At 43.2% G+C, this 22,971-nt stretch overlaps 1 protein-coding gene and 1 long non-coding RNA gene across 5 annotated transcripts; both read right to left on the reverse strand.

The window, feature by feature from the left end:
* Positions 1-742: 742 nt before the first annotated feature.
* TRMT44 (tRNA methyltransferase 44 homolog) lies at positions 743-22,942 on the reverse strand. Of its 4 annotated transcripts, XM_053402334.1 has the most exons (11): positions 22,537-22,942; positions 20,601-20,718; positions 17,939-18,158; positions 17,209-17,277; positions 16,436-16,543; positions 15,313-15,384; positions 13,752-13,852; positions 11,775-11,958; positions 10,065-10,449; positions 4,100-4,216; positions 743-1,138 (listed from the first exon to the last, which is right to left on the reverse strand). In XM_053402334.1, the coding sequence occupies exons 1-11, from the start codon at positions 22,880-22,882 to the stop codon at positions 885-887; spliced, it is 1,974 nt and encodes a 657-aa protein (XP_053258309.1). In that variant the 5' UTR covers positions 22,883-22,942; the 3' UTR covers positions 743-884. The 4 variants fall into 4 exon arrangements, with proteins under 4 accessions (XP_053258309.1, XP_053258310.1, XP_053258311.1 ...); XM_053402335.1 differs by lacking the exon at positions 17,209-17,277; XM_053402336.1 differs by lacking the exon at positions 20,601-20,718 and having other exon boundaries at positions 22,537-22,613.
* Positions 20,726-22,329, reverse strand: LOC128420650 (uncharacterized). The gene is made up of 2 exons (XR_008332072.1): positions 21,836-22,329; positions 20,726-21,586 (listed from the first exon to the last, which is right to left on the reverse strand). It is a non-coding gene; the product is annotated as an uncharacterized LOC128420650 (long non-coding RNA).
* Positions 22,943-22,971: the final 29 nt, after the last annotated feature.

A 22,971-nucleotide genomic window follows, 5' to 3' on the forward strand; every position in this document is an offset into this window, starting at 1 on the left:
AAACAACAGACACAAACAGTAAAAGTTTTATTTATTTGTTAAGGAAGTAGACTAAGATTCAGGTCTCCTGAAATCTTATTAGTGTGAGGTTTAAAATTGCCAAAGTATAGTGCTGACCCCAAGCCCCCTTCCCCATTTTGTCAGTTTATTAAAAAGGTTCCCCACCCCCCAGCTACTTTAATGTGCAAACCCACAGCGGGTAGGTGTGTCATGGGTGAATATGGTCCTCTGCCCAAAACAGCTTAGCTCACCGTGTTTAAATGGAAATCAGGGCAGGATAACAAAGGGGCGCATATGTATATGTCCAAAAGGAAATTACAGGACGGAGCTCAGGAAAGCTCAGACCTGCGCCTCCCTAGCACTGACACGTCTTCAGAGCTTATATATCAAAACTCTTCTCCCCTTCCTCTTTCACAGAAACAAAAATGATTAATTCTGTGTTCTTTGCATTACACCAAACATGTAAAAGAATATGTGCCTGGATGTGTTTGAGACAGCACAAAAACAACTGACAGCGCAAAGTCATACAGTGACACTTGCCCATCAGATATGTAATTTCAGAGGCAGATTTGGCTCAAGGTTGTTCTGAGATATGACTGAAACAAAATGAACACTATAAACTATAACCTGTGAGTTATTCAGAGAATTCAGAAGACTATCAAGGTTGAAATTCAACAGACCAATGGGCTTTCGTATTGTTAGGAAAGCACATCGACCACCCAACCACGGATCCCGCCAAGAAGAGATTTAGAAACCTTTATTCTCTTACCACAGAGAGGAGTCTCAGAGAAGAGCAGGCATAAAGTGGAACAAAACATAAATGTCACCACTGTACAATCAATGTACATGAAATTCAATCAGAAATCCATCCAAATAGCATAAGTTTAACTCCCAAATCCTCCAAATCCTTTATCGTTTGTCACTGTTTTCAGAGATGGCTTCAACTCCTCGCTACCGTGAGCATAACAACAGAGTTCAGAAGACAACGGACAGCCCTGAGGATGGTGGATGTGAAACCAACACAGGCGCGTTTTGATTGCTTTAGAAGGAAGTCTTTGCTTAAGCTGCTTGACAGGCTTGTTTTTCCTTGGTGGTTTCCATTCTCTCCAATCACGAATATGAACTTTCCCATTTAGAACTGAAATTAAAGGGTGGGAAGGAAAAGGAGAAACACACAGACCCAAATATTAACAAAGGGTTACAAGAATTAGTGCCAGAATAAGAACCACAAGAAATTTGGGTGAGTAAATTTAAACACGACAAATATGCATGTGAGATTTGCGAGTCTCTGAGGTGCCACAACCCTTAGCTTAGCTGGGGGAGAAGCAAAAAGGGCATCATTTGGCTTGGCAATACACGGGAATGAGGCCGGCGTGTAAAATCTAAATATATATTTGGATGGAAAAAAACATCTGCAAGCATATGAATGGTAATATAGAAGAACTCAAATGGGTTACAGGTACCAACAATCTGCTAATAAAAGATCAGGGGAAAGAAAAATCCAAAAAAAATTAAAATCAAAGAATTTGTGCCTTCAACATGAACTCAATTCTGTAATGCATCTCAAGCTGAATTCAAATGCTCAGCTTTTGTTTTTTTTAAAAATGAGCTAGGTAAAACTTCCCTTGTGCATGATCATACTTAACATAAACTGCTCGGTGGTACAGAATGTTTTGCATGCCAAAAGGCCACAAGTTCAATCCCTTTTATCTCCAGGTAGGGCTGGAAAATATGCCTGTTTGAAATCCTGGAGAGTCTATCCTTGTGTCCATGTGGTGCTTGCAGTGCTCTTAATTCACCATTACCCAGTTTCAGCCCGCACATAAGAAAGTATAAGCTATATACAGTGGTACCTCGGGTTAAGTACTTAATTTGTTCCGGGGGTCCGTTCTTAACCTGAAACTGTTCTTAACCTGAAGCACCACTTTAGCTAATGGGGCCTCCTGCTGCCACCGCGCCGCCAGAGCACGATTTCTATTCTCATCCTGAAGCAAAGTTCTTAACCTATTTCTGGGTTAGCAGAGTCTGTAACCTGAAGCGACTGTAACCTGAAGCGTATGTAAACCAAGGTACCACTGTAAAGGGAATGTTCCAGTGAGCTGGTAATTCTGTTATTCCACATTAAGAGGAAGGAGGCAGGGGGAAATCCTGGAACACTCTGCCTTTCCAATCAGAAAACAGAACTAAACTGGGAGTTGCTATCTCTCAGGATGAGTGACAGACAGGCCCCTCTAATCTATCGAGAAATTATTGTAAATAGAATACTCTCCTGCATTATCAGGAGATGTTAATTGCTACTAAAAATACTTTACTTTTCTAAACTTTTTTTAAAAAAAAATAAAAGAGAGAAAGAGAATACAATGCATCCTAAAATATTTTTACTATATATTTTCTAGCTAATTTGTGAGATGCCTTGGAGGGGAAGTAAACAAGTACTTAATGAAGTACAGTATTACAATTTAAAAAGGCAAATTTGATATTACTTACATACTGATGCATCAAATTAGAAAAATATTTTCTGCTAGGCATCAGCACTGAAAAAGCATATTATCTCCACAAAGAACACCCATCCTGTACCATAAAGACTTATCTTCTCAAGTTGTATCTTGACTAAATTACTGCGGCCTGCCTGGATCTGTTGAGCTAAGTTTCCAAGGTAGATTTACTTCATTCCTGCCATGATCCACAATCCTCTCCCATGAGCTTGTGAAGGTATAATTATCAACAACAAAGTGTTGGTGCTAACCTTTAAAGCCCAAAACGGCCTCCGCCCAGTATACCTGAAGGAGCGTCTCCACCCCCATCGTTCTGCCAGGACAATGAGGTCCAGCTCCGAGGGCCTTCTGGCAGTTCCCTCACTGCGAGAAGCCAAGTTACAGGAACCTGGCAGAGGGCCTTCTCAGTGGTGGCACCTGCCCTGTGGAACACCCTCACATCACATGCCAAGGAAATAAACATCTGACTTTTAGAAGACATCTGAAGGCAGCCCTGTTTAGGGACATTTTTAATGTTTGATGGTTTATCATGTTTTTAATATTCTGTTGAGAGCCGCCCAGAGTGGCTGGGGAAACCCAGCCAGATGGGCAGGGTATAAATAATAAAATTATTATTAAGTCATGGCTAGAGAGGAGCAGATATGATGTGGAACCAAGACCAAGCTTACAGCTTCAGGACTCCTAGGAAGCTTACACTCCTGTTCAGCGGCATAGCTAGCCACTTGGGCACCTGAGGCAAGGCGCCCGCAGGGCAGGGCATGCCAGAATCCCGGTGCCTGAGCCCCGTTCCACTCTGGCGCCCTGCAGGCCCACGTTGCTTTTTTGAGTAGCGTGGAGCTACAGGCGCCCGAGCCACCGCGTCACTCCCAGAAGGCACGCATGGCTCGGGGGCAGTAAGTGCCACCCGCCGTGGTGTGGCACCCAGTCCCCCCCAGCTACGCCTCTGCTCTTGTTTGAATCCAATACCCAACATGCTTGTGACAGAGGTGAAGCAGTCCTTAGACTAAGATCATTCATCTGCTCTGGTCAGACCTCACCTGGAGTACTGTGTCCAGTTCTGGGCACCACAGTTCAAGAAGGACACTGAGAAACTGGAACGTGTCCAGAGGAGGGCAACCAAAATGGTCAAAGGCCTGGAAATGATGCCTTATGAGGAACGGCTAAGGGAGCTGGGCATGTTTAGCCTGGAGAAGAGGAGGTGAAGGGGTGATATGATAGCCATGTTCAAATATATAAAAGGATGTCACATAGAGGAGGGAGAAAGGTTGTTTTCTGCTGCTCCAGAGAAGCGGACACGGAGCAATGGATCCAAACTGCAGGAAAGAAGATTCCACCTAAACATTAGGAAGAACTTCCTGACAGTAAGAGCTGTTCGACAGTGGAATTTGCTGCCAAGGAGTGTGGTGGAGTCTCCTTCTTTGGAGGTCTTTAAGCAGAGGCTTGACAACCATATGTCAGGAGTGCTCTGATGGTGTTTCCTGCTTGGCAGGGGGTTGGACTCGATGGCCCTTGTGGTCTCTTCCAAATCTATGATTCTATGATCTTCCACATACTTAAACCAACATATAAGAGACTACCAGTCACTGAACAAACCTTGTCCTTACCTTCAAACACTTGATGATTGTTTCTAAGTAAGGTCTGGAGGCCTCCATATTCATTCTTCAGTCTTTTTAAAGTGTCCTTGTCCAAATGTTCTGCAATTTCACTCAGGGGGAGACTCTCTGCAGAAAACAATATATTGATGTAAAGTAATTGCTAACCCTCAGCACTATTTTCAGTTCTGAGCTTCTGAGAACAGCAGGCCACTACGCTTAAGAGTGCTATGGAAAATACCCTTGTCTATGTAGGCAAATAGAACAAATTACACCCTGTGCCTCCAGTCTGCATGCTTCATTTTGCTGTAACAGGCACTAAAGGAAGATGCTCTCACTGGCCATGTGTGCACCAGCATATTTAGCTATTACTTGTAAGCAATAAGTTGCTCTTTTAAGAGGTCAGTTGTTCCTCAGACAGAAGGTTTGTGCACTCAGAATTGGAGGTTGTACATCCAGGAACTACCGTAAGTTATCATCCTGTATAAGACAAGAGCTCTGACCAACACAGAGCAATGTAGCTACTATTGCCATTTGAAGGAATCTACTTTCTGTAATTTTCATACGTGCATATTATAATTTTGATGGTTACAGAACTTCCAAATTCATGTGCCTAAGCTGCTACAATGTATATCAACATTAAACAACCCACTTCTTTCTATACAACTGTTTGTGGACCACTGTGCTTATTGTGCAAGTGATGACGGGATGCTGAGCTTTGACAAAAAAAAAGGGTATTCAAAACTCCCTGTGCAGTATAATAACACTGTCTGTGGCCTCATCTTGCATACAGAAAGTGGTATATGGAGAAAAGAGATATAGCTGGTGGTGAAGCATCAAACATATCCCTGTGAATGCATCCTGTCTAAGGTTTCAATGAAAATGCTTCACTTCAGGATGGAATGTGTGTTGCATTGGTAAAGTTGATGTGCACAGCGAGAACGGTTGCAACATGTTGCCCAGTTATATAATGTCAATACAGTGATGGTGATTAAGAGGTTTTACTACAGTGGTGCCCCGCAAGACGAAATTAATTCGTTCCACGAGTTTTTTCTTCTTGCGAGTTTTTTGTCTTGCGAAGCACGGTTTCCCATAGGAATGCATTGAAAATCAATTAATGCGTTCCTATGGAGACCGCCTTCAGACCAGGTCCGGGGACAGTCTGTCCCCGGACCTCTTCTGAAGGCAGGCCGGGGGAGAACGGCAAGCTCCGGGGACAGAGGTGAAGGGGCAGCGCTCCTTCGCCTCTTTCCTCGAACCTCTTCTGTAGGCAGGCGGGGGGAGAACGGCTTTTCTTCCCGCCAGCCTTCAGAAGGCTGTTCTGAAGGCGGGCGGCTGGGAGGGAATCCCTTGGACCCCCGCCGGACTTCAAAAGAGCTTCGAGAAGTCCGGCGGGGGTCCAAGGGATTCCCTCCCAGCCCGCTCCGCTCCGCTGAAGTTTAGAGGGAGCCTGTGGGGGAAAACTCAAAAAAAAATTCGTTTTGCGAGAAAGGCCCATAGGAAAATTTGTCTTGCGAAGCGGCTAAAAAATCAGAAAACCCTTTCGTCTTGCGCGTTTTTCATTTAGCGAGGCATTTGTCTTGCGGGGTACCACTGTATTTTGTCACCTGGAAGTGTTATTCAGCACAACTTTTGAAAGTGACAAAGCATCTTCTGAGTACCACCTAAAGCCTTTAAAGAGTTGCTGTGAACATTTTGCTAAGCATTTCCCAGATAAATTCGCTCACACCCATGATGACCTTGACACTATGGTTATGATAAGAGTCACAGGCAGACAGGACCAACATTCTATCTAGCAGTGTTCTTGAAGCCCTGTCACCTGTTTGCTGGATCCCTGCCCACCTTGTCTGGTTAAATCAGTAAAATCAAGAGTGGAAGTTTGGACTTTGGTTTTGGGGCTTTAAGATGGTGCTTGTGAAGCCACTCCTAAAAAAAGGCTAAATTCAGATCTTGTGGCATTGGTCACTAACTTGCCATTCTTCAGCAAGGTATTGGTGTAGGTTTTGACTTTGTAACACCATAAACTTTTCATGCTGCTGATTATTTTGATCAGCTTGAGGCCCACGTCTGACAGAGAAATGGCCTTGACTGCTGTGGTGGATGACTTATGTCATAGAATGGATGCAAGGAGAGGGCAAAGAAAAGAAGAGTTAGTTCTTCTAGACCCTTTGGAGACTTTCAAGACCATCAGTCATGGTATCCTTCTGGATTGTCTATTATCGTTGGGCTTAGAGGGCTTACAGTGGTTCTGGTCATTTCTGGATGGGTGCTGCCAGATGGTAATAGTGCTGAGGGAATCTTGGCTCTGCCCTGTGACCTTTGGCTTACAAGGCAATGGAGGACTTCCTTGAAATTTGTTCTACAGGGTATGTAGTATTATGTATGCAAGTATTATGAGAAACATGTCAAGAACAAAGAGGTAAAACTAACAAATTGGTTTTATATTAATCTACCATTAAACTTACCATGTGACCAATTTGGTATTATAGGAAACCTACGACCATCAACTGAATGCCAAGTGAGCTGGCAGAGGCATTAGCAGCCAGCAGCTATTCTGTTTAGCTTATTGCAGTCTCTGGAAGCAGAGCCTGGAGTGCTGTCTCATGGTGAACGTAGGACCAAGAGACATGGATGGCGAAGGAGCTGCTGAAGTGATGGGCAACACCTGTGCCATGTTTGTCTTCCTGCCTAGGAATGTGCAAAGGTACACCTGCAGCAAGTGCAAGTTGGTTGCAACTTGAGGCCCAACTATCCACATGAGGAATTTCTCACTAGACCAGAGTGGAACAGAGACGTAGGCGGGGTGCCCCTAGGGGAGGAAGAAGATCACTCAATGGGGGAGTCAACTCTCTGGAGGAGCCTGACACACAGAAGCAGAACTGTCAGGAGCCATGCTGTGTCACTGGAGCTGCAAAATTGATTGCATGCCCTTACCTCGGTCACTGATTCTGGGCCAGAGGAGCAAGAACAGAAGTTGCAGACCACCGAAAACAGGTGGCTGTGGAAGGTACAGTGCACAGAACAATTCTTGCCACACCCCAGAGGAGGAAGAGACGTGGGGTTTTGGTAAGTGACTCACTACTGAGAGGGACAGAGGCAGCAGTGTAAGGAGTCAACAGGATGTCCTGGGAGGCGTGCTGTCTTCCAGGTGCAAAGATTCACAATGGGACAGAAAAGTTGCCAAGTTTTATAAAGCCTTCTGACTGCAACGCCTTCCTTCTGATTCACGTGGGTACAAGTGCCAGACAAGTGCCAGACAGAGCCTTTGACACATGGCAAGGGACTATGAAACTCTGGGCAGGAAGCTGAAGGGCCTTGGGACACAGGTGGTTTTTTCATCCTTCCTGTTGAAGATCATGGCCCAGGGAGAGAGAGGAAAATACTACTTCAAATATCTCAAGGGCTGTCACGTGGAAGATGGAAGGAGCTTATTTTCTCCTGCTTTGAAGCCTAGGACCCAACCAATGGATTCAAGTTACAAGAAAAATGGTTCTGAATAACATGCAGAAGAGCTTTCTGAAAGTAAGAGCTGCTCAGCTCGGGAAATTGGCCTCCCTTGGGAAATTGTGGACTCTCCTTCCTTGGAGGTTTTTAAGCAGAGGTTGGATGGTCATCTGTCATGGATACTTTAGTTGAGATTCCTGCATGGCAGGGAGTGGACTAGATGGCCCTCGACGTCCCTTTCAACTCTACAGTTCTCTGATTCTACAAATGTGGTAAAGCAGCAATAGTCAACATAAAAAGGCTTTTGGGTAGAACAGACAGAAACTTAATGAAAAACTCATGTCTCCTAGCTGTCATGAATGTATTAAAGGATGTCGTGGTAAATTTACAACATCTCTTAACAATTTACACAATAAATCTGAAAAGGGAGAATCTACAAGTATTGGTGTTCTTGGGAGGTTATGGTCTTCTATAGGAGACAAGGGAACAAGTTAGAGGATTCTCTGGCCAAGGGGCGAAGCTGAGCAGATGGGAAACAGACTTAAGGGCAAATGAGAAACACATTTCCATTTGGAACATGGTAACATTTGTTTTCAACTGAAATAAATGGGGCCTATTGGATTAATTTCTCTATTGGTTTTAAAAAGAATGCACCCTCGACTCTGTTGTTTGCTCATACTGAATTACAACCCAGTGTTCAGAATCCCTTCTTCTCCTGCTTACTCAGGAGAAGAAGGGAGACCCAGAGGTGCCATCTTCCTCCTTTTTTGTTGATACTTGATCCGCCAGCCCTCAGGGCTGCTGTCTGGCTCTTGCTACACTTCCCCTTTAGAAGCTGAGGACTGAAGGAAGAGATGTTGCTAAAGAGAGGAGAAACTGAGATCTACCATCCTTTCCCATCACTGCAGGGAAAGTGGGGATCTCACTGCTGGTAACCATGTTGGTGTTTATAAAGCAGAGAAAGCAGGAGAATACACATCAAACTTCTTGGGGGATATCACTCGTAACACTTCTCACTGCTTTTTTGGCATCCGTGTTCTCTAGTTGTTGAGGAGAGCAATGGTGCCTCCAAGACAAACTGATGGCCGCTTGTGTGAAGAACAGCATGGGATCTGGCCAAGTGTCAGACTGTGGTTTCTGCAACCAAGCAGTCCTTTTACCTCTCTTCTGCTGGAAGCCGAGAGAAAAGAATAGTAACACTTTAGTTCAGCACCAGTTGCTTTCCTGCTCTGAGGGAGAAAGGGCAAAACTGAGTGTGGGGAGCCAAGAACTTCAGGGCTGCGGTGCAATAAAATGATCGTCTGAGTCCCTATAAATGTGTCTTTCTCTCAGAAAAGCAAAAGCTCAGTATAATTCAAACGATGTGATATGAATGATGCTAGAGCCCTGCTGCTCCTAACCAAGCAGGGCTGCTCCTGAAGGTGATGGACACCCCTCCATGGTGATGTTCTTGCTAGAGGATACAGCCTGCCAACCAAGGAGTGGTATATGCCGGGACTAAAGGCTTCTTTATCTTGGAACCACTAGGTAACTATAGTTAAAGTTGCATCCTAAGTGGGTAATCTATAGTGTGAACAGACCATTGAATCTGAACTGGACTAACAGAAAATTAGGTCAGGTGTAAGAGGGGAAGTCAGAGCACAGGAGCACAAGGCTTGTCCACACAGCATCAAACCATTATTTTTTGGTTACATCTCAACCAACTGAGGCAAGGTCTCCAAAAACTTTCTCTCTGCTGTATGCTCACATTTATTCAGTACAAAAGCAAGAAGTTGAAAACAGACAAAACAAAGCCTTGGACGGAGTACTATTTATTGCTGAGCTTCCCAGGGATGAATCCTAAAATCTGTTTATGATACTTGGCTAAGTCCTAGAATATAAGAGGAAGAACTGCTTATGAGCATGTGAATAATGCATTTCACACACTGCAAAGAATTACAACTTATCCACCCACATACATTTAAAATCAAGAATCCAGGTTCACCACCAGACATATTACTCAGGCACGGCCCCCAGCCCCTCCTTCTGGAAATGAAGCATGACCCCATCTCCTCTACTAGAATTATACACATTTATCATCTACAAAAATCCACTCTTGGTTTTTCCCCTATCTCCAAGAAATACCCTCTCCCCAAAACATTAGCAATTCTACCATTATTTGGGTGCCCCCAAGGAAGGCTATGGCCCAAGAGAAGCCTAGAAATCTCTTGTTAATAAAGGGCTGTATCTAAAGAATAATTTCCTTCCAGGCATGCTGTCTGTGTCAAGCCTTTACTGTGCCATTATAATACAATGTATTTTTATGACTTGCTGGATGTCAACTTTTTCCATTCCAGAAACTCCATAATATTTGAGTTGTTAGAAAACAATGGGTGCCTGCAATTTACAGTTCTGTCTGATGATGAATTCAGCATGATTTCCCAGAATGCTTTCTAACATCCTTCCGATGAGGTTTGTGAATTCAAATATAATAGACAATTTCAATTTATAGGAAACTTCCATTTTAAAATAATATATGAAGCAAAAATCTCACCTCCTCGATTCCACGTGTTGGACATTTCAAGCGGACTCCCTTTGGTTTCCTTTAACAGTAATTTTGCTACCTTCAAAACCACTTTGTCTACCAAATCATGGGGGAGAGTAGTACAGTTTCTCACTTGTTCTTTTCCCCTGGGCAGAAATCCAGATATTAGGACTTTCCCCACATCTGTCTTTTGGGATACTTTTGTATCTGCTGCTGGGCAGATGGTGACGTCGCTTGCAGCTGGGAGGCTGTCATGTTGATGAAATCCATCTGTTTGATGATCTGGTGCTACCATGAAGTTTGACTGGCGCCGACTGATATACTGTGCTCGCTGTTCATCAAGTACAGCACCCTGCGTTGCTAGATATGTTCTAGACGTCCCAATTAGGCATACCTAAGAGCAGCAGAATTAATGCTATTTAGACACAAAACACAAAATTATATGCTCTGAACAAAGAGACCCTCCCACTCAAGCAGCTTGCCTCAATTTTATTGTATTATAGGGCCATAAGGCAACACTCTCCTCCAAACAACAACCAATGTATTATCCTCCCACATTAAATCTGGATCAGACAGGGTTCAGCACATCAGATATGAATGCAAAGCAGAGCATGATCCTCTTGTTTAAAGTGACTATAGCTTCGGGGATGGGGAAAACTCAGCAGAATCACCAGCCAAACTTGGCTAGACAGTTGCTTCAGCCTCCACTCCCGCAATCCCAGAATAAGGAACTATGCAATCAGAACTTCACCACTCCTCGGGATACTAGCCCAACCTGTCTTAATATTCAGTCTTTGGTTGTGGAAGACCCAGAGGGGAAAAGGACCACCAAGAGTGAACAGCCTCCCTCCTAACCTTGTAATAACTTGTAATAACTTGATCGTTTTAAGTTGCATTTCTGATGTGCCTGCAGTGTGGTGCATTGTTCAGTGGGGAATTAGATGACATGAAAGCCCCATCTGTGATGTCTGTTTTACAATAGTTGATTTGAGCTTACAAGGTTCAAGACAACATACTGTGCTATGGGCTGGCATTTTGATGCCAACTTCATGTGGATGCAATAGAAAACGTTTATAGATAAGCAATACCTATATCACTAAGAAAACTTGTCTACAGACAGGTGTTTATGGTGGGACTGGTGCTCCTCACGCATGCAAGTGTTATGCAGGGTCCACATGGTTGATTCTTATTAATAATTACTGCATTTATATCCTGCCCTACCTCTCAAAGGAGTGCAGGGCAGCAAACAAGAAGTGATTAAAAACACACAACATAATAACATACTTTAAATGTCCAATTAGTCTGGATAATTTCAGTGTCCTGTATTTAACTTAAGTTCATCTTGAAACCAGTGAGATTCTGTGCTCTCAACTGTTCTGTATGAGAGAGTTGCTAAAATGCATTGCACTGATAGGACTGCTACAGCTCTACAATCTAGGTTTATTAAGATGATGCCAGTTTTTAGCTCTTTGGCCATGCAGCCTTCCTTAACCAAACACTTTCCTGCCTTACTTTGTTATTTCAAGGGAAATCCAACCCATCGGGATTATTAGACCTTTACTGGGAGAAGTGCAAATACGGGGGGGGGGGGGAGGAAGAGCTTTCCATCACTACTTTCAAGACCACCGATCCAGCCAGGCTACAGCAAGATATTCTCTTAAAACCCAAGGCTATATGAAGCAATTAAAATGGATTAAGAACAATGCATGTGGAAGTTACCCTTTTCGTTGAAGGAATTCTAAGGCAATCTTCTTCCACACGAAAGCCACATACAAATCCCACTTCCATAACAAAATCAAGATACTCTCTATACTGGGTCTTCTTACTTTGCCTTCGGTTGTACTTTCCATAGAAATCAAAGAAGCAGCAAGGCAACAGAAAATAGCGGCAAGAATAGGAAGACCTGCAATAAGGGAAATCTATTGAAAATACATCTGCAAATACTTATGCAAAATCTACAAACTGTTGCACCTCCTGGATTTGACAGAAGTGTCACAGTTTAGGGTTTATGAAGATCAGACTGATCTCCTATTTCCCCTTTCACTCTGCCATGCAGTCTAAGGTCAGAGCAGGCTTCCTCAACCTCGGCCCTCCAGATGTTTCGGGACTACAATCCCCATCATCCCTGACCACTGGTCCTGCTAGCTAGGGATCATGGGAGTTGTAGGCCAAAAACATCTGGAGGGCCGAGGTTGAGGAAGCCTGGGTCAGAGCATTTCCCTGGCAAGCTGGACTATAGAAGAGCCAAGGCTGCCTTGACTTCCTGGAATCTGGCTTCCAGCTAAAAGAACACCAGATTCCCGAAAGCTTTTTATTCTATTCCATCTCGAGCTCCAATTTCCCTTGCAGTTGTAGACTGCTAATGGGATCGTTTAAATATTTTTTTCTTGACTCATTTTTTATAATAATCAGTAAGATATAGATATTCTTTTAAGTAGAATGTTGTATTCTTTCATGGCCCACAGCCAATACAGAAATAAAACTGAATTGAGTTGATATACCTCATCTAAATGGATTACTGCCCCCTGGTGGCTGTTCACACTACTATCCGTCACCAAAATTCTGCTCCCCATCACCACCAACCTCAACCTATTATTCTTCTGTTTTCAGATGGTTTTAGCTCATCTAAATATTGCATTTTACACTGGTTTAACCTGCCCTGGGAACTTATGGTGAAGAGGAAGTAAGAATTTAAATATATTTTTTTAAAAAATTATCCTGTCTTTTTCTCTGGCAGGGACTAACGGCAGCTTACAGATAAAACAGAAATAGCTAAAAACGTCATTTAAAACAATTAAACATTAATAGAACATACAGAGATCATTACCATTAACAACCCACCCACTGGCAGTTCCACATCAATCCCTTAGCAACCGCTTCAGTTTGCTTCTCTGCCCTTCCAAGGCTGTCCCATTCCACCAATAGCCACATTCTCACGGCGTTTGGTGTGCAGCAAATGTGGAGGAACCTTTCAGGCATCCAGGGCCCTTGAAGCAAACTCAGACCTCTGTTGCTCTTTTCTCTGGATTATGTTCTAAATTAGGCTTCCTCAACCTCGGCCTGCCAGATGTTTTTGGCCTACAACTCCCATGATCCCTAGCTAGCAGGACCAGTGGTCAAGAATGATGGGAATTGTGGTCTCAAAACATCTGGAGGGCAGAGGTTGAAGAAGCCTGTTCTAAAGAAACCCAACTTTCCTAGGCTTCAGAGGAGTTTCTTTCACCCAAAGTTCATTTCTGCAACTTTTGCGTTTACTGAAGCTTTTGTTGCCATTCTCACTGGCGTCATTACTTCAGCTCAGATCCTCTCCCCAAAAACCGTATTTTGTGGTGTCTGTTGTTGTTTTTGACATACATTGGTACCTCGGGTTAGGTACTTAATTCGTTCCGGAGGTCCGTTCTTAACCTGAAACTGTTCTTAAACTGAAGCACCACTTTAGCTAATGGGGCCTCCTGCTGCCACCGGAGCACGATTTCTGTTCTCATCCTGATATTTCTGGGTTAGCGGAGTCTGTAACCAGAAGCATATGTAACCCGAGGTACCGCTGTAGTTGATTTTTATACTATCCTTATTCTGTTTTTATTTGTTCCATGTACCATGGCAGAAAGGCGATTAGTAGATATATCATTCCATACTGGTTCTTCATCCTAAGATAAGAGCGTCCACTTTGTTTTTAAAAGCACTGAGGTTTGGTACCTGGCTGCAATTACAGGTATCCATGGTGTCAGCTCATCAGAATGATTTCCAATCAGCCAGTCAACATCTGGATACAGATTGTCTGGACTAACTGTATTTTCCTAAAAGGAAACAAAACAATGTCTTTTACACAGTATGTCACATAAAGTAAACAAAACTGGTAGAAGTGTTTTACTACTGAAATCCATTATCATTCACATCAGATTTACAGTTTGATTACATTTCCAAAATAGCTTGAGTTAGTGATGTTGTGCAGTTTGAGAATGATTCACCATTTGATTTACTCATCTCTCTGGGCTTCCCATCGGCTTCTCAGAGGCCATGGTGAGAACACAATAGTGGACTGGGTAGGAGCCTCTGTTCTGACCCAGGAGATCTCCTTGCATTCTTATGTTTCTTATATGTTTCAAAGCCTACATTTATACTACTCTTATTTTCACATTTAAAAAAACAATTCAAATGTATTTAAGCTTATTCTTTTAAAACAAGAGGGAAGTTGAAAACGGAAGGTTATTTTACCTTCTGAGAAATTCTAACAGAAGTTTTGGTAGTAAACCTTTAAGACTCAAAATCTCTTTTGAGAACTCTAGGTTGTAGCCCATAGGGTTTTTCATATCATCCATTCCTACTAAATAGAAAATCTGGATTTCTTCCTGATCACTTCGGCAAAGGGTCTTCACTTCAGTGCCACCTCACACCTGAGGCGAAAAGATTGTTTAATACACCCCCTTTCTCTGTATCCATTGCAGCTTATACTATGAGCAAGATGCTTTTATGCAATGGGTCATAGCGAATTCCAAAGGCTATTAAAAATGAAATAAAATGCAACCTTTCCCCTAAACCACCTTAATATGTTATGTATTATCTCATAATGTATAGGTCACTTACTGTGTGGTATTCTCTCTCACATTGATGGGGAAAGTTGAGACAGTGAGAGAGAGAAGGAATCAACAATCCAAATTAAAGTGAATGCGGGATTAATTTGTTTTTTTACTTCTTCATTGTACAAAGTTTCTACCTCACTCTTCTTTAAAAAGAAACTAGGACAGCTTACAACATAAAACACTGCAACAACAAAAGCTCAGTTGCAAATGATACAGGTAATACGAAGAGTCCTTATGACGTATATGAACATCAGGTCTCTGTGGAAACCCTACAAATAATCAGCCTAAGACTTCTCTGCCTCCTCTTAACTACTCTTATTCCGTTTGAGAGATCAAAATATAAGTATCCAGTGTTAACAACAGAACCAACTGGGGGGGGGGTGGAGAAGGGAAGCTGATATAATGTTTTCTCTGCACAATCTTGTGCACAAATACAGACTTACAAAATGGGCTAGGCTACATTTTGATATGCTTTACATAAAGTTGTGGGTCTTTTGCTCTTCTGCTGCAATCCTACATCCATTTTCCTGGAATAAACCTCACTGAACTCAATGAAACTTACTTCCTCGTAATCATGCACAGGACTGTACTGGAAGTGAGCTTGTTTACAAAAGGCAGTTCTGAGTAAGATGCAGTTTATAAAGATGCAATCCAGAAAGCCCATGTTTCAACAATACCTCCAAGTGTGTCTGTGGGCCGTACATGTCCCATATTTTTCTTCTTCTGACATCAATTCCTTTGCCTGGATGCTGAAAGATTCCATGTATGAATTATCAGTTAAACTGTACCTTACTTTTTAGATACTCCTTCCAAAAACGATACAAACAGTGAACAGAATGCCACCATACATCCTGAAATCAGCATAAATTCTACTAGTATTTGTTCAATTTATATCCCATGCTTCCTCCTAAAGGAGTCCAGGGCAGCACATTACAAATTGTAATGAAAATAGGGGACTCTCACAGGACTGATGCCTGATTGTAAAACCATATTTTTACCTTACCCCTCATCCCAATGTATTGCCTGATTCTACTTCATCAGAGCTAAGACAAGTTTTTATACAGTATTTATGTGAGTCCTACAACAAAATGTTGCAGTTCATTGTCTCCTGTTAACAGGAATGCCCCTATTAAAGCCCCTTCGAGAATACTATTCACTGTTAGAGGCTGAAGCAGTGATTATACATATCTGGGAGCTGGTTTTCTGCCAGAAGGTTTCCAAAACCTTAAAATAAATCATAACACAAAAATAGACACATCCATTTAAAAATAAACAGATCCACATCCCCTATGGCCTTAGCCAGCAGCCAAAGGCCCATTTAAAGGCTGCGAGCCTTCAATCCCAAATAGAATACCATTCAAGCCACAACCATCAGCAGGCAAGGAGCAGCTGCAGAGAACCTGCTTTTCCCCACCTTACCAGGAAAACCGTTCTGCTCCAACTGCCCATTGTCCTGAGATTGCAGAAGTGAGAGAAAATATACTCTGGGCAGGCAGGCATAGGACTAAGGGACATAGAAACCCAGTAGTATTTCAGTTTATATAGCAGAATGCATGAGTAACAGCAGACACCTTCTGTTTCAACCTTTAAATGCCTACTGAAAACTTGTCTATGCTGCTGGGTTGTTGCAGACATTGAGGCAAAATCTTTCTATAATAGTTAGTTGTAGTCTTGAGTTTTAAATTTTTGTGTGCTTTTATTGTATTATAAAAAATATTGAAGTTATTCACAATAACGAGGTAGCAGCATATAAATGTTTTATAAAGAAATAAAATAAGTTGACAACTTCAAATTATTTACCCCCTCGTTGTTTAAAATGTGAACCAGGAGACCATTTCCGCAGCCAAGATCCACAAAAGACTGTTTCTTGGACAATCCTCTCTCAGCTCTCTCATCTTCCCAAAGGATCTAAGAAAAAGACAAAACCCGATTTTTAAAAAACCACTGGTGGCAAAAACAGCATTAAAGAAAACTATAAAAAGGTTTGTTGGTTTACAGAAATCATGATGATTTACTAATGGTGTTTGCAATAGGAATACGTGGCTACATTCTATTTTGACAAGAAAGATAAAGAAATGTCCATCTACATTCTTTAAGAATGTAGTTCTTAAATGGAGTTAATCAGAAACTCCATTAACCGCCACATAAGTGGGGAGTTGCCTGTACGAAGAATACCTCTTAAAGGAAAAGTACACAACTCAGTGTGCAAAAAAGAAAAAAAAGCAAACACACAAGAAGACAAATGTTTAGCTCTTACTGCTTTGTCTTCTTGTGTGTCAATGCATTTTCTTCTCTTTGTGCACTGAGTTTTGTACTTTTCCTTTTCATAGATATAACATACACATGATAAATCAAATATTTTAAAACCCAAAGCCATCATCTCTCATTATCAGTCATCCCTTGGAAATGCATTTCCAAGCTGAGACTTTTATATCAGCTGTGCATTTTAAAGTCAAATTCACATTTCCATTTGTTAAAATTCCATCCTGTCTTTTACAAGCACTATGTGAAATCTTTTTCTTTAAAAAAAAGATAAATCTCCATTTTTAGAGATATTTCGTACCACCACGCACCAGCAGGTATGATGCTATAGCAACATCTTCATATACAAATTTTTCTGGATCTGTTACTTCAGGCCATACCTGCAGGTAAACAAGCAAAAATGACAATTCATTTAACTGTGAATATTCAGAATTGTACACACACATACAAAAAAACCACACATATCTACACATAGTAGATAGTAGTATCCCTCTATGGTGATCACTCGTAGCCGAGAAAGATTGTCTTCCATGAATATGGTCTTAACGGTGTGTCCCTAAGTGACTGTGGAGGCCAATTCTGGATCCACAGATCCTTCCACAGTGGGGACATAGGTTTCTGGGCAGGGAATATACACACATACACAGTCCACAGAAAACTCACCAGAATGGTGGGCCTTTCTAGAAAGTGCCCCATTTTTTTTAGATTCCACTGTAGGTCCACAGAGCCAGTTGTACGAATAAGAAGACTGGAATTGAGCAACGGCAGTTTGCCTCTTTGGCAAGGTTGGAGCATTTTGAGGGAGGGATGTTTTGGAGGAAAGCTGTCTTGAAAATCCCTAAAGGCAAGGCTTTTTGCTCATCACTGTGCCATATTACAAATACTAACATTCCCCACCATACAAATATCTAGATATGGAGTGAAAGATTCCAATGAAGTTTCTTTAGCATGGATTCAGATTTGAAATACAAACACTGTCACATACATTTTAATTAAAAAAATTGAATAGCAGAAAGTTTATCTGGTCGTTCTGCTCTTTACCTTTACAATGTCTTTGTACTTTTCCTTTAGATCTTGATAAATTTTGCTGTATCTAGCAACAGAAATGAGAGAGAGTGTGTTCTTAAATTCACGTTTTGTGGTCTCTGTGGACCATTTAGCAAGTTTTGGCAGCAGTTCACTTCCAAGCCATGTTGTTTTAGGGCACAGAATTCCATCTGAAATGTAGTTTTCTGGAGGTGATGTAAACATTGAAATAGACCTTCAACGTTAAAAAAAGAAAAAAAGAAATCAGAGCTGCTCAGTAATAAAATGCTTTAAATCATCTGTGGTTCAGTGTGTCTGACTATGAATTTATCAGGTATCAAAAATAGGAAGCTACCTCTGAGGAATGGCTCTTGCATGTTTATGGTATGGATGCATGATTTTAACTCTGTCAGCTAAACCTTTCTTTCCAGGAAATGGGGAAAGAAATGACGGATAAAATAGGTTTTGAGATGACTTGAGGGCCTAGCACACTACCTAATTAGCCTTGTCTTACTCAATTTTGTATGTGCCCATTCCTATCAGAAGACAAGGCAGAAAAATGACAGACAAGCCAAGCTGGACTTATGCCACCTATTTTTCTTAGTTTATATACAAATATATATACCCTGCTCTCGCACTGCAGACACAATGCTTTTAGAAACACCCACAAAATCCATTAAACAAATCAATACAATCATAAAACCTTGAAGATCAAAGGCAAGAAAAGTAGATAAACCTCAAAACCTACAGGGGACTGGTCTCTTAAAAACTACTCGGTCTGACATGGCCAAAACACCTGCTGGAAAAATGTTTGACCACAAGTCTGGAAGAAGGGAGGTCAACCAAATTTCCTGGAAAAGGGAATTCCAGTTTGGGAATAGCCATAGAGAATACGATCTCTGGCATCCCAAGCAATCAAGCCTTTACTTTCCTGGGAATGTGAAGAACAGCCTCCCCTTTAGACCCTGAAGGGTCAGACTCGTATCGGAAAGAAATGGTCCTTTAGGTACCATGGGCCCAAACCACTTAGGGATTTAAAAGGTGGCCAGAGGTTATGTTTCCATGGACTTCCCCATGCAAAACACATTGCAACAAAACCAATCTGCAATCCTGGAAATTCCCCAGGTGCCAGGCACATTTTGCAACTGCCGAGGATCCAATTATGACCATGTGGAGATCTCTGGATGCCAGACTGGCAACTGATGTCTCCTTCTGGCTGGCCCCTCCAGTTTTCTTAAGCAGGTAAGGGGAGCTTATTTACTGCATTTATCTCCCACCTTTTTCTCCAAGGAGTACACAGTTCACCCTCCTCAGTTAATCCCTACGAAAACCCTGTGAGGTAGGTTAAGAGGCTGTGCCTGGCCCAAGGTCACCCTATGAGATTTACGACTGAGTGGGGATTTGAACCCCAATCTCCCTGGTCCTAGTCCAACACTCTAACCACTACACCACACTGGCTTCCTAGAGTACTTCTGCTATGGGGCATCTCTATAAATTAGGCAGGCAAACCACTTGGAGATTATTTTCTTTAAAATATAAAGTGGTATAGAAATGAAAATAATAATCATAATAGCAATATATTTCATTTTTTAAAAAATATGTTCCGTTATGGCGACCATAACTTAGGTTTAAGGTACCATTTGGTGATTAGCTTACATATCTGAGTTTCTATCACGGGTCAGAATGGGCCATCTCGAGATCTCAAAAGGCCTCATTAGATCTTGCATGACCTCCCCAGAGCTGGGTAAGCAAGACAGATTACTTAAAAAGCTTTTTCTGTGCCAGATTTTCCTGCCCAAAATGGGTTTTTAAACCCACCACCTTGCTTACTGGATCTCATGGGAGCCTTCCAGAGGCCTCAAACATCCTTTCCAGAACCTAGTAATGTAGGAAGTAACGCAGGAGTGGTTCCGGGGGGTCTTCTGGACTTTGCAAAGTTTTGCCTTTGCAGGCAAACCCTTGGAATGTAACTCCTATGCAAGCTGTGGGCTTACTATATTACTGTTTTGCATACTAGGATTAAATGGTGTTTATTTTCCACAAGTAATATGCTGTGCTCTGCCCTTAATACCATGACAGCAGGAGACAATTTTGGTATAAATAAATTTTATTGTAGCACCGTGCAGAAGTTTGGAGCACTCTTTCTCTAGGATTGGGAGTATTCATGATTTTGCTTGCCTTAATTTGGGCCTCCATACTTTTGAGGCTGCAGTCCTATGTGTACAACTGGGAAACACTCCATATATCAGGGTAAGTCTGAGTAAACATACAGAGATAGGACCGCTTTTTAAATTTCATATATAGGCTAAATAGTAAAAATTATATACAGGTGGCAATTATTTTCTGCGCGCTTAAGTGATGCGTGACTGCTGACACATACGCTGTTTTCAGCCCCAGAAGAGGTAGACCTGCAGTTGAACCCACACATAAATGGGGAGTTGCCTGTATGCCACCTCAGTTATAAATGCTTTTTATGCTACCAAAGTAGTGAAATAGGTTTAGGTGTGTCAGGAAGCAGTCAACTGCTTATATTTCAATGTGTAAGTTGGGTGTGCATGATTTTTATTTAATAGTTTCATAAATTTCCAAAAATGTTATACTCTAGCCACCACGCACACCGTAATAATTCCACATGACAAATACATTCCAAAGAGTGAAAAATCTTCTCAGCACCCACCATTCATTGTCTTGTGTATGCAGAAGTCGAACTTGATAAATATTGCTCTTCTTGATCTTGTATTTCCCATCATGGGTTTGTACCAATGGCAAAAAAGTTACGGTCCCATTAAATATATCTGTAAATATTTCACAACAGTAGGTTTTATTTACCTTTGGGAAACAGAGTAGTGTTTCAGACTTACGTAGCATACATCATATTGCTGCAACCTTTACAATAACATTGTAAGCAGGTCAGCATTATATTGCATCATATTGCAGCATTATATTGCATCATATTGCTGCAACCTTTACAATAACATTGTAAGCAGGCCAACACCCTATTGTGGATGGCTGTGGAGCCTCTTGCCATTTGATGCTCAAGCCCTTTCCTAGCAAGGCCCAATGCTTAATTTCCCACCTGCGCTGAACACAGAAATACACAGTGCTGCTAGTTAGCGGAGCCACACTGACACAAGGAAGCCATTGCCTATACAGTGGTAACTCTGGTTACATATTCGTTCCGGAGGTGCATTCTTAACCTGAAGCACCACTTTAGCTAATGGGGCCTCCCGCTGCCGCCATGCAATTTCTGTTCTCATCCTGAAGCAAAGTTCTTAACCTGAGGTACTATTTCTGGGTTAGCGGAGTCTGTAACCTGAAGCGTATGTAACCTGAGGTACCACTGTAGTAATAAGGTGTCTCTGCCCACCAAGATCAAGCACATAGCTGATTTTTGAATTCACTGACTTTCTCTCTTTCTCTTTCTCTCCCTCCCTCTCTCCCTCTCTCTCTCTCTGTGTGTGTGTGTGTGTGTGTGTGATATATATATCCAATACTTTTCATTTTTGATGTTCTGAATGTTTTCTCTTTGCTTTGGGCCACTTTGGACAAAGCTAGGGCTCACCGAAACTTCTGCTTGCCACATTGCTTCCACCCGCCCCAAGAAACCCGCTTTTTACCGCTGAATCAGAGCAAACGTCAACTAGATTTTCCGCGGATGGACGACTGCTCCCAATTCAGAAGAGTTTGGATTTGATATCCCGCCTTTCACTCCCCTTCAGGAGTCTCAAAGCGGCTAACATTCTCCTTTCCCTTCCTCCCCCACAACAAACACTCTGTGAGGTGAGTGGGGCTGAGAGACTTCCAAGAAGTGTGACTGGCCCAAGGTCACCCAGCAGCTGCATGTGGAGGAGCGGAGACACGAACCCGGTTCCCCAGATTACGAGACTACCGCTCTTAACCACTACACCACACTGGCTCTCAATTCAGCAGCAAAGAGCAATTTTCCTGGGGGAAGCGGTGGGCCAAACGGGAAACTGCTCAGACCTGTGCTTTCCATGCATGGGCCAAGTGGAACTGTGGACAAGCCCTTAGCGTTCTCCATTTGCCCCGCACAGAGTGGCTCCTGTATACCTGAAGGAGCGTCTCCACCCCCATCATTCAGCCCGGACACTGAGGTCCAGCTCCAAAGAGGGCCTTCTGGCAGTTCCCTCGCTGCGAGAAGTGAGGTTACAGGGAACCAGACAGAGGGCCTTCTCGGTGGTGGCGCCCACCCTGTGGAAGACCCTCTCAGCAGATGTCAAGGCAATAAACAACTATTTTACTTTTAAAAGACAACTGAAGGCGGCCCTGTTTAGGGAAGTTTTTAATGTCTGATGCTGTATTGTTTTTAATATTCGGTTGGAAGCTGCCCAGAGTAGCTGGGGAAACAAAGCCAGATGAGCGGGGTATAAATAACAAATTATTATTATTTGCCTTCCATGGCGGAAAACCTGATTGCCTTCTGCTGCCATTCACCGCTAAATTTCGCGGCGGGGCAGGACATACAAGCAAAGCTCCTCAACCCACCTGCCCGCCCAAGGTCCGAGCTCGCTCTGGGGAGCCCCAGCCGGCGCGAGGCAGGGCCGAGACGGCCGCCCCGATCCCTCCTCCTCCTCCTCCCGCCCGGAAGTCACCTTTGACGACCATCTCCCTGGCGGGCGCGGGAGGGCAAGCCTTGGGCACGAGCGTCCGGAGCACCACCTCCAGCTCCTCCTCGGCGGGGCCGGCGAGGCCCAGGCCTTCGAAGTCCTCGCGGCAGCAGCGGCAGAAAGCCTCGCACGCGGCCTCCAGCGCCCGCCTGCCGGGGCTCCCCTCCCCGCCTGCCCCGGGCCGAGCGGCCCGCCAAGCCCCGTCCTGCCGGGCGCCGCACAGCCGCTTGTTGGCCACCTGGGGCTTCTCCAGCCACACGCCCACCGCCGCCCAGAAGCCCCCCGGGAGCAGCGCCGAGCCCCGCAGGGCGACCTCCGCCAGCAGCTCCATGGCGGCCGGCGCGGGCTGACGACGTCACATCCGGGCAAGGAGCTGTCCCCGCCCGCTCTTCCGCTCCCTCTCACCCAGAGAGCTATGAA

Source organism: Podarcis raffonei, chromosome 9 (genome assembly GCF_027172205.1).
Source record: "Podarcis raffonei isolate rPodRaf1 chromosome 9, rPodRaf1.pri, whole genome shotgun sequence".
Classification (NCBI taxonomy): Eukaryota; Metazoa; Chordata; class Lepidosauria; order Squamata; family Lacertidae; genus Podarcis; species Podarcis raffonei.